Genomic DNA, 13,022 nt, shown 5'->3' with positions numbered 1-13,022 from the left:
AATATTGTATATTAACTGCTGGTAGATAAATACAGTTTTGGAAATGGGACGTTGTACCTTCTAAAACATGTGAAGGATTTAAGCTTTAGATAATCTTGAAAACTTTGCAATGTCATTTTGATTCAAATAAGTTAGCTGAACCTGTACTAAAATCATTGGTTTGCTAATTCAAACAATATACATGTATAATCATATATGAAATATTAGTTATGCTAAGTTGCCATGGTTCAGTTATTGTTATCTTTCGAAGATTACAACATGCAAGATAGAACCACTAAATAAATGCACATCTTACGTATCAGCTAATGAAATTACGATTTAATCAGAAGATCTGATCATATGGTTACATTTTATAAATTATATTATTTAATGAAACTCGAATGCTTTTATCGTTATATAACCTGCTTTGTTTTGTCACACTGCTTAATTTAGGAAATCATTGGATCTCCTTCACGAACTGGGTGGAAAAAAACCCTATACCATAATAATCATCATCCTACAGAATAATCTAATATTTCAAGGTCTAAAAAAAGGCATTAGGTAGTAGAAGAAAGAAATGGTTGCATAAGATAGTGGTAGCTGTTGGGTGTATTTAACCTTTAGATTCCTTTAAAAGGTGAAATTTCTCAGTGCACTTTGTAATTTTTATCGTCTTTTTCTCGCCTAAAACACAGAAGCTAATTCTGCCGTCGCACACACACATACTTGAACTCGTGAAACAACTCAACACAACCAAAGATTGAAGAGTCTAAAGGTTTGGCACAGAATAGATTGATTTGGAAAAAAGGTTGAAGTAGATGATGTGATTTTCGACTCTCCACATTTGTAGAAGAATGCTTCTGACCCCTGACACTGTGTGTATACCAGCTGAAGCAAGAGGTATCGTATCATACACACAAGAAGATCTATCTAAGGATGAACTGTATGACGTGTGGGTAAGTTTCGAAAAGAATGGTTTCTCCGTAAAAAGATTCCATCAGACCATGATTCATGTAACGAAAACTCTCTTAGGACTCAGTATGAAAGTCGGAGAGATCCCCTATACTAGCCTGGTGTTTCTTAGCTAGTATGGGGGCAAAAGTAATATGTGCTTGGGTGTTGTGTGTACTTAGCATCAGTAATATGGTTCCTGTAACACAAAAGGCAGAAGTAACCTAGGTTCACAAGACTAATTCGATACATGAAAATGTTCAGAATACTGCATCAACCATCAACAACTCTTCCGATTAATCGAACAGTTACTGAAGGTGGATTGTGAACACTTAGCTTACAAGATATGAAAAATATTGCATTTGTATGGGTAAGTTAAAAACAAGATTAAATTTGTTTTCCAGGCTCTTTATGCTTTAAGCATATGTGGGATAGGTTGAACATAAGTTATGTAAACATATTTATATTTGGCAAGTGATATTTTAGTTATTGTGACTAGCTGAGGAAGTAAGCGGGGGATGCTATGAAAGAACTTTTTATTGGTCTCAACCAGAAAATAAAGCCATTATCAGAATAACTTTCAAGGCAGAAGCCGCAAACCCTGGAATTACCCTTTCATAAAAATTATTTAAAACAAATATGAATTTAAAAAAACCTCAAAAAACAATGAAAAATATTAGAACAGTACCGAACTTTTATTCTTATATTTCCCGAATGTTCTTGTTATTTCCCGCCATCATTATTATATTTCCCTAATGTTCTTGTTACTTCCAGCCATTATTCATATATTTTCCTAATGTTCTTGTTACTTCCCACCATTATTCTTATATTTCCCTAATGTTCTTGTTATTTCCCGCCATCATTATTATATTTCCCTAATGTTATTGTTACTTCCAGCCATTATTCATATATTTCCCTAATGTTCTTGTTACTTCCCGCCATTATTCTTATATTTCCCTAATGTTCTTGTTATTTCCCACCATCATTATTATATTTCCCTAATGTTCTTGTTATTTCCCGCCATCATTATTATATTTCCCTAATGTTCTTGTTACTTCCCGCCATTATTCATATATTTCCCTAATGTTCTTGTTACTTCCCGCCATTATTCATATATTTTCCTAATGTTCTTGTTATTTCCCGCCATCTTCTATTGTAATAGACTGTGAATTTATCCTCCACGATATCTTTACTGATTAATAAAAATAAATAAAATGTTAATCATCAAAAGGTTTTGTCTAGATAGCAAAGATCTTAGATTCACATTTTCATGGAGACTTACATTTTTGTTGTTAAATTTCTTATATATATATATCAAACTCATTTATTTCAAAAACGGACGCTTCATTCAGCCGTTCTCTTTGGTCGCTCAGCAGTAAGTCTGAGGGCTTATAACGCTAAAAATCGAGTTTATGTACCACAGTTGGCAGAATACATATAATCTGTTGTGTAAATGTGTGCTTAACAACAAAGAAACATTTAACATAATGCAGTAGACTCTAAAGGACTTATTGTGAATATCAACACAATATTGTCATGGAAATGTACACTGATTCACTACAGCCAAATTAATTATAAAAAGTCGAGAATAGAGGAACGCTAAATTGAAGGAAGAAATTTCATTAAGAAAAATATGACAATTGCTGAATTGTTATTCTATGGAAAAGTTAAGGAATTTTCACAAAGTTTAGTTACAAATAATATTTGATTTTCTCATCTACGACATTGCTAGAATCAAACTTATTCCAAAATACTTAAATCGTGCGTATTGTCTCATTATACAAGCATACCTAACAACCTTACGTTTTGCGAAATTCAGAACGTTTAGAAATGCACTCATTCGGTCAAGTTAGAGTTATGCACGTGAATCGGTGGACGCCTGAATTTATCTTTGAGTCTAAGTTACATAATTTCAATTGTATTTAAGGATCGGCTATCTCAATCTTTTGGTATATCACGTAAATTCCCAAAGTCTCTGACGCTTAATTCGACATATGGATATTGGACTGTATACATAAAGGGCTTGCTGTTCTTTAAATACATCTTTGTGAAATTTGGGAGGGGGTCGACTGGTAATAAAGACATTGGGAACGTGCGACTGAGGAATTGACAAAGTTAGGTGTAGTTAAGTATTCTCATCAGTATATATATATATATATACTTAATTTTTTGCACTTAGTTGTTTTACACTTTTCTTACTAAATATAGTTGTAACACCTATATTCTATTTATTATGAACAACAGTTCCCATGTAACATGGTGTATTAGGGTTAGCTAAAAGCTAGTGTTAGTAAATGTACGTAGATGTATTCTGTATTCAATACACACGCTAGAACAAGTCATCAGCCTCGAACTTTCATCTCTTGCGCGATTTTTAAATGAAATATTTTAAGCATTAAATATTGAAATATTTATGTTTGTATTCTAAACCTTTAATTGCTGTATAAAAGTGTAGAAGGCACGTTAATCAACTAAAATTTTATTTAAACTAATTATACTAATTGTATTTCGCCTAACGTCACTATTCTATATCGATATCTACTATAACATTCACATTAAAAAGATGGTTCTATAGCATTAGTTAATTATCATTTTTAGTTTGAAGCCCTTACAATAAACTTAGCCCCCCACTGGCACAGTGGCATGTCTGCGGACTTACAACTCTAGAATCCGCGTTTCCATACCCGTGGTGAGCAGAGCACAGATAGCCCATTGCGTAGCTTTGTGCTTAATTACAAAACAAACAATAAACTTAATAATTCAAGAAAACATAAAGTTTGGACCAAAAGAAAGACCCACAACCTCAGTAATCATGATTATGTGAAGTGTTCAATTAACAATTCATCTTTTATACCTCTAAGTAAAAATTTTCAAGAGTGACTTCCTTAAGGAGCACTGATAGGTCCCAGATATACCACAGAAACACTTCTTTTACTGAGCTTAATACTTTCTTCTGCCTCATTCTGTATCTGAATTACACATTTTTGCATTTCTAACGGATTTTTTGTTTTTGCTTTTTTTCACTGAAATATTTATTGTCTGACCTTTAGATGTTTGTCCTCTACACTTTCTCTGATGAAACCAGGCTGAGACTTATTAAATGTAGAATAAACCTGATTAAAATCTAGTGACACGTAATGTGGATCACATTCTTTATTTCATGATTTTGTCGCCAGAGGGCAGGGAGTGTTGCGCCACTTACTGAATGTTGGTCGAACAGCATTTCATGTATTAATTTTAAAATATTATACAAAATATTAATCGTATTCTTTGTTGAAAATAAAAGTATTTTAGGAAAAATCATATCTTCAAAATGATGTTTCAGATATTACACAACTATCATCATTGTTTACTTCATTTTCCCTTTCTTAATTTATAGTTCAAGAAATCGAAAACAGGTATGTGTTTTGCATCAACAAGGGCGTAACCTGTTCTCATGACGGTTACAGTAAAAGAAGCAACATACAAACCAAAAGAAAGTAAAATTTTGAGGGCATGTTCTCTAAAAACAATACAACATCATGTGCTGTTATATTTTACAATTTTGTAAACTTTGTTCTGATTTTTTTATTACATTCTTAAAGTATAGGTATTTGTTGGTAACAAACCAACCATCGCCCTCTTTTTGATCGTATGTATATATATATAAGGAGGAGAAACATTAAGAGATAAGTAAGCTTCGAAAGCTCGAGCATTCTTCTAGAGATTTCAACTCAGGGTTTCAATACAACTTCACTATTCACAATGCTTAAGGTAAGATTAGATTTATTTTGCGGAATCGTTCACGGAATATAATATTTCTTATGAGAAACAGGCAGCTTCGTAAAGGATCTATCATTAGATTGAACTTATTCCATTAGACGTTGGGATCTGCTTGAGTTTATTGCTCACGGAATGTAACATTTCTTGTAAGAAACAGGCAGCTTCTTAAAGGATCTATCATTAGATTGAACTTATTCCATTATAAGTTGGGGTCTATTTGAGTTTATTTTAATAGAAAATATTATGTGTTCGTTATTTACGTATTAATTTAAATTGTTGTAACATTGCTTTGTAGCGTTCAATAACCAATTAGTGAAATAATAAAGTATTCTTTAAACGTATCTTGAAATACCTAACGAGCTGCTATTTCTAACAAGGTACGCTATTTAAAACAATATTCATTCTCTATAAATGAGCAAAATTTATTTTAATTCGAAATGTTTGGAAACTTTCTATTTGTTTTGCAAGTAGGTAATTGTTGTGTTTTCCTTTTACATGTATTAAACTCCATAACTACCGTGGGTTATTTATGTAACAAACTTTATGGCAATTTGAAGTTTTTACCATATCGTGAATTATAATAGTAAGTGTAATTTTCTTTTGTCAGGTCTTCGTTTTTCTCGCAGTTGTAGCAGGTGTGTTTGGAGGTCAACTCCTTGCTCCCTATGCCTACCCTGCTGCTTACCATCCCGATCCCTACTATGTAAGTAATAACACAAATTAACATTAAGTAAAAAAATCTTACAAAAACTACTCCTACAGGTGACGGAGAACATATAGTAAAAGATATCAGAAATTGTTTAACTTACAATGGTTTTTCTAGCTTAAAAAACACTATAAAAATGAGCAAAATAAGCGTTTAACCAAGACTAACTTAAGGAAGTTTAAATAATTTCGCATGAGAGGATATATTTATTTAAAAAATACATCATATTTTCATTGTATATATATATTTTATTTGTACATAGATAGTCATTTGAACATTGGGTATTCAATCTATATCCAAATTGCCACAAAATGCTTAGTTATATAAAATGCCCTAAAACAGGATTTACGAATCAATTCGTGCAGTAGTATATATTTCAGCATAGAGAGCTTCGTATATTATTATATAATATTAACAAGAGATAAATCAAAGCTTAATTGGAAAATAGATAGAACTGCAATAGAATTAGATTAATGAATGGTTCACACCATAGCATTTTTTGTATAACTTCGTTACTATCTCCTACCATTCCAGGATACTCCCGAACCTATTTTCAAAGCATGCAACATGAAAATCATCCACTCGTAATGCACACATAATCTCAGTAAATGTACAGTTTTATTCATTATGTATTTTTAATATTATCGTTTTACTGTGACTCTTGTTCCAGGCTGCTCCCGAACCTTATGACTTTGGCTTCGACACTACTGATGAATTTGGCACTCAGCTGAGCCGACACGAGAGCGGAGACGGTAGCGGAGCTGTCACTGGAAGCTATGGCTACGCTGATGCCAATGGCATCTGGCGTAAGGTGAATTACGTTGCCGATGCTGGCGGCTTCCGTGCCCAGGTCGACACCAGTGAGCCCGGCACCGACAACCAGAACCCCGCCGACGTTACCATCAACTCCAACCCAGTTCCCGCTCCAGTTGTCTACAAACAACCTGTCGTCAAACACGTGATTCCCGCCGTTCATGCCTACGCACCCTACGGTTACCCACTCGCCAAATACCATTGAAGTTTTTGATAAAGGAATTAAATTTAACTTTACAGCCTATTCTCGCAGTGTATTAAAGAAGAAAAGGTGCAGGTTATGCTAAGTAATATTCATTTGCTATGTTCAAAATCGAAACTTAAAATTGCATAAACATGTTAACATTAAATACGTCTAATTCTTGTATGCTTCCCGCTGTACAATAATAACCAAAGCGAAAGAGTGTTTGTGAAAAAGCTTGGTATCCAAGACTGCTTGTATTTATATACGCATTGAATAAATTAATGTTATTGTTTTCAGAAACAATGTTGCTTTAGTATTGTTTAAAACGTATCAATAATCCTTATATTTCGAATTTTTTTGTTCCTTTTATAAATTTTTGGTATATTGTAGCATCATTTGTTGATAACCTTACGTTTTTGCCTCGCGGTACCGATACCACAATAAACAATTATTATAGCTACAACTCAGTCTTTTCTAGTGTACTAATACATCAGCTTATCAAGTAATGTAATATCATTGAACAACCCATACAACTGAGGAGCTTGAGGAACAAATCCTGACTAATTCGCTGTGATAACAATCGAAAGTAAATGAGGATGATATTTTTCCTGGGTATAAATACTTGTAGCCCATGTGCGTTTCTATATGGAAATATCACTACTTAGACACATAGACAACATGAAAGTAAACCAAATCAGTTGGTGAAGAGCTTATATATATATATATATATCAACAATAGCATGACAAACAATACGACAATAGGGAGATTATAGATGTGGTATTAAGGCACGCTTCTAACAGAATAACTATAAGTATCCTCAGTAAACAGCAGATTCAAAAAATGGTAAACATAAACAGCAAAGAGAGCGAGAGAAAACTAATATACAAGTGAATGAATCAACATGTTTTTTTTATCAAACTATAGAAGTTTTATCTAAACTTGCTGGCTTCAGTGGTTTTATATAGAATTTTTTTGTCTGCTAGAACTGGAGAAATCACATCTATAGGAGACGATTGCAAGAGTAAGAATTATGACGATATTACACATTCATGTCAAACGAAATACCTAATACGGTATCCCACAACCCAGATTATCTATGTAAACCATCATTTCTATTATACATACCTAAGCCAAGAAAAGACAAACCCAAACTTATACTTGGACAAGTTTCTGTAGCACCGCTTGAAATGAGTGCAACTTCACTTCAGAAAGGAATGACACAGAAACAAGTTCAAACACGTATGAGCTTTACTGAACAATTATTGCGGTTTGTAACATTTTGTAAGCTAGAAAATGGGTACAAATGTATGCCCTTTCTACACCCTGCTTGCAAGGACAGAACACCAACTATAAGTACATATAGAACATCTGCAGTAAAATATAAAAAAAATATATATAACTATACATAACTGAATAAGGATATATATTTTTATTACTTGTAGAAGGATGAATTATCGCAGGTTTTCTTGACGTCATTCAAAATATATCGAGATCAGAATAAATCATACTTTAAATGAGTGTTTATAGGTTTGATCAGCTAGTTTATTGTTATTTATTAAATAATTAATTAAATCTAGGTTTATTATACTCTAATTGGTCATCGTTTCATTGTCTTATATATTTATCAGCAAATATAGAATAATACTGTCACATAATTGGCTCGAATGTGTTCGCTCCGAACATATCATTCATCATATGTTAGGCTACACCGTCTATTTGTGTTTATAAGAATCTAAAACTCAACCAAACCGGATTGAAATACAAATGGTATTTTGAACTCATTAGAAACTCAAAAGTGCCTGTGCCTATGCATTATTTCTCTTTCCTTTTTTAAATAAAAAAGTTAAATTTTATTTTCTTCCGTAATTATTCGTCATTATCGCTGCATAGTAGGTGAGACATTTTACCTTTTCAACTCGTGATATATCCACTATTTTGTTTATTTAAGTGATACAAGTAGTTATAGAGTTGTTTGCTAACGAAATATTAAAACGGTGTTTTAGAAACGGTAAGTTATGATACGAGAACAAGAGTGTCTTCTGTTACGGTCGACCTGTTTCTTGTGCTTCCCAAGTTTGTAACACTCTTTGTTACTGCGCGGAAAGTAGGCCGAAAACAATAGATTAGGTAGAAAGTTAGGGGAGAAAACCACACCTATCGGTAGAGAAGAAATGATATAGAAGGGACCGTCAGAGAATTACAGTTATGCAAAAACTTCAGATTTGACAAGACCAATAACATTAAAGTTGTCTCAAAACTAACATTATATTATTGCGTTTTAAACTGTATTTTTACAAACAATATTTTGTAAGTAACATATGAATTACAGCAGCATATGGATTACAGCACCAGTTTGTTTTCTTCTCTGTAGTTTCTTAGAAATTATGTTCATTTGTGTGTTTGTTGTCAAGCACGAAGATACACAACGGGCTATTAGTTGTCTGCCCAACGCAAGTGTCTAAACCAGATTTTGAGCGTAATAAGCCCTCAGACTTACCGCTGAGCTACCAGAGAGCTAGAAATTATTAAGTAATACACAGTAATGATTTTAGTATGTGGGATACCTAAATTATGTCCCCCCACTGGCACAGCGGTATGTCTGCGGACTTCCAACGCTAGAAACCGGGTTTCGATACCCATGGTGGGCAGAGCACAGATAGCCCATTATGTAGCTTTGTGCTTAATTACAAACAACCAAACCTAAATTATTTGCTTCTAATTGTTTATTCAAAAGCTTGCACTTTGCTTTAGACAAACATATGTTTTAAAATGAAATAAAAAGTCAACTTAATGAATAATTCTAGTAAAACGTGATCTACTTTTAATAAGACAGACCTTAAAATGGGATCTTCAAATCGATTTGATTACGTGTAAAATTAGTATAGAATAGTGCTAATATATCTTCTATGAAGAGCAAATAGTAGTTTCGCATTAAACAATGAAAACAAACACTTTCAGTGTCGCCATTGAATTTTCAGTTAATGAAACGCATATGAATGTAGATTATTTAGACTGTATTGAAAACTATGATTACGTGTATTGATGTTGCAACAGCGAAATGAGCTTTAAATCGCAATTTTAACCTACACTTATTTAAAAATATATACTTAAAACGTTTATTGAAGTTTGTGAAGTATGACGTAGGAGAAGTGTGTCAGTGAGGTTATTTTTTCTATCATCCTCTCCTTCAAGCTTCTTTGGAATTGAGTACAAAATTCAGAAAAATGTGGTTCGTGTCAATGAAAGTTTAGGTAAAAACTTATGAATCTTTTTTTTAAACATAAAAATAGATGAAAATTTATAACCATAAGAACATTTGTAAATGATAGTTTACTGAAATTAATAATTTATACTTTGTGTTTTCCATGATTTCAACAACAAAATATTGCAAATATACAATAAATAGAACAGATAACATATTCGCTACAATTATAATTCACGTCGATTCTACAGTTTTTATTTCGAGTGTCTAGTTTCTCGTTAACCAATAGCATCGATTCGTTAGTTTTCATAAACTGAGTATCTGTACATTTTCCCCGAAAACAATGTTTGTATGTATCTAACAAGGCAAATCGCTGAATGATTCAACGATGAGTTTACGGACTTACAACACTAACATTCAGGTTTCGATTCACCGCTGTGGACAAAGTGTAGATACCCCATTGTGTAGCTTAATACTATAAACGAATAAACTGCCTAGACGAAATGTGTGACGCCCCCTTTTAGTACGACTTGGAATCTCGACGAAATGGGCGGAGTCAGAAATGTTTCCGAATTCAAAAACCCAAAACCAACTGATGGTTGACTCACGCTTTCTTTGAAGATCATTGTTCTCTGCGAGATCATGACAACGAAAACTTTCTTCCGGCATTAGAGGGGATGAATAAGCCCTATTTTCTTTTTTTTATATACTGCTTAAGAGGGAGGAGGGGAGGATAGTGGTATATTCGGCTCATTTAAGCCTAATTCCTAGTGGTATGATCAATTCTACTCTTGGTGGCAGATCTTGTCAAATTTAGCAAAAGGCTTAAAATTCTTTAAAGACTTGTAAAAAATTAATATATTGCTTAAAGTAAACCAATACATACATTTGTTAGCTATTATCTTACTGCCTAAAAAAGTAAAATATGTTTGAAGACATTGTGTTTCTGTTTTTTCTTCGCTATTATCCTCATCTAGCTCTTACCCCTCTTTCTTCAACTAACCTCTTCTCTCTGACCTCTATTTGTATTATTTCGTATTGTTGACACGGAGATTGGTACAGGTGCCGCGGTCAATCCCTGTAATTACAAACTCATGCACACACCTAAGTATACAGGTCATCACAAAACGATCCAGCAACTATAAAAACGACAAGGAAAAGAAAAGACAGAGAACATACTAAAGAATCTCAACAGATACGTTCTCCTTCTATAAACGGTGTGAATAACTCCCATTGGAAAAACGAGCAATGACCACTAACGTAAGTAGAGAAGTAAACAGAAATAGTACTATACATTACAGTAAAGCATGTAGGAAGTAAGTGTCATTTAAAAGTTTAATATATATTAACACCATAAGTTTGTTGTTGCTGTTGCTCATATTAATCCACATGTTCGTAGGTTATTAGTATTTGGAAAACAGAATGTATTGTTGAAAGAGTCTTCTATTTTGCACGGTTTTCTGTAGAATTGAAAACAGACCTTTAACAAGAGCATAACACCCATCCCAATTAACCAGATAATATGGAAGAGGATTTAAGTTGGCCTCAATCTAAGTTTTCACTTCGTCAGAAAACTTTAGAGTGTTATCATTATATAAGTATAATGTTTATTCTTTGGCATTAATTACATTTCTTGAATTTTTGTCAATTATATTTTTGTTACATCGAATTAAACTTGGTTCTGAGTTTATAAAAGGTCGAATTAAAGATGTCTGTAAGTACCTTATAACAGGACGAATGAACTACGTCTGTAAGCACCTTATAACGAACCAAATTAAACATACATCTGTTAACGCCCAGTCATAGCTAGCCGAATTAAATATGTCTATAAGCACTATAGTTCAAGTTGCATTAAATATGTTTGTAAGTGCTCTATATTAGATTGAATAACATTGTTCTCTAAATACCTTGTGCCAAGTCTTATTAGATATATCTGTAAGCATTTCATTTATAAACAAACAGAAGTCTTCAGCATAACCAGATGAGTTTTAAGGTACCAGGACCACTGTGGATCGAAATTTTTAAATAAATCTAATTAAACTAAGAGTTTAAGGTACGTTTATTGTTTGCTAAATAGAAGTAATTGAAGCTTTAGGTTTAGAGTTCTAGTACGACTGTTTCTTCAAAGTCTGATATATTTATATGACTTAAGTCGATAATGAAGGGACAGTTTCGTTAATGGGAAAAACAAAATTCATATGATATTTAACTGCAGCTCAAGAGAACACTATAGACACGAAATTATTAGCAAACTAGAAAGTAAAATTAAAACTTATGTCTTAAAGATTGAAAAGAATAACACTAATAGTTTTAACAATGGTGCCATGTATTCTTTTTCCATGTCGTTCATTTCATCTTTAACTAATAGCAATACAGACATACAGACGGACAAATAGTAATCTGAAAGCTAGATACAAAGATTTTTGAATCAAGAACAATAATTTTAAAAAAATCATATAGTCATCGCGGAAATCAATCACCTCATTGACAAGCGTAAATTAGGCCTATGTCAAGTTAGCCCTACTTTACACCTTTTAATACGGTATTAAGTTTTCATAAAACATCCAAGTTATTTTTCACGTTTCACTGCATCAATGAAACTTTGATAATATAGATTAAGCATAATGTTGGATTGATAGTTTTATAGATCACTACGTCTAAAACTTTCATTTTCTTTCTCAGTTGTTCATTTTCTTAACTTCCGTGACAATGGTTTTGGCTGGAGATTATCTTGGTCCTTACCATGGAGCTAGAGTTGGTGTCCCTACTTATGGATATGGTTACGGCTATGCTCCAGAACATTATGTAAGTATGAGTTCTAGCTTTCATAATTAGCAGTATATTTGATCATAAATTCAGTAATATGCTTTCGTTATACTTAAAAGTAGATCTAACAACACGTATGATGCCCTAGTAAGCTCTCAATGCGAGCATTAAAAATAATACTGTAAAGAAACTTGCTATAAATCCGTTAGTAATTAAGGAATTATGATAATGCTTTACTACAGTGGAAGATCTAGGTCTCAAGTTTCTATGGCTGAAACCTTCTTGAGGTTGCTTTATGCACTTTAAGTTAAATAACAGGATATTTTGCTTGTTCTATAGTAGGTTTGAATAGTTGTTCATTACTCTAGAACAAGACTGGGAGATATGGTAAAGCGTGGCAATACGTATAAAACTTTACTTTACTAAAATTGTGTGTGTTTCGTTACTAACCAAAATAAAAATCCCGAGAAAAATATTCTTAAGCAGACAAAACTGAGGGAGAAGATGCAATGAGACGTATTTTTAAAAATAATATTTAACTCTTGTTTCTATAGATCGTCACAGCATATATATATATATATGTGTGTTTTTTTTAATTTCGCGCAAAGCTACACGAGGCCTATCTGCGCTAGCCGTCCCTAATTTATCAGTGTAAGAC

The 13,022-nt window shown here is 32.8% G+C and overlaps 1 protein-coding gene across 1 annotated transcript in view; it reads left to right on the top strand.

Moving 5' to 3' along the window:
• The first annotated feature begins 833 nt into the window (after positions 1-833).
• Positions 834-13,022, top strand: part of LOC106463485 (cuticle protein 19.8-like) — a 13,651-nt gene continuing 1,462 nt past the window's right edge. The window contains exons 1-4 of the mRNA XM_013923527.1: positions 834-935; positions 5,300-5,395; positions 6,069-6,356; positions 12,281-12,403. Coding sequence (XP_013778981.1) covers positions 834-935; positions 5,300-5,395; positions 6,069-6,356; positions 12,281-12,403 — 609 coding nt within the window. The remainder of the gene's footprint in view (positions 936-5,299; positions 5,396-6,068; positions 6,357-12,280; positions 12,404-13,022) is intronic.

This window comes from Limulus polyphemus, unplaced genomic scaffold, assembly GCF_000517525.1.
Source record: "Limulus polyphemus unplaced genomic scaffold, Limulus_polyphemus-2.1.2 Scaffold53, whole genome shotgun sequence".
NCBI lineage: Eukaryota > Metazoa > Arthropoda > Merostomata > Xiphosura > Limulidae > Limulus > Limulus polyphemus.
This window is presented reverse-complemented; position numbering and strand designations above follow the sequence as displayed.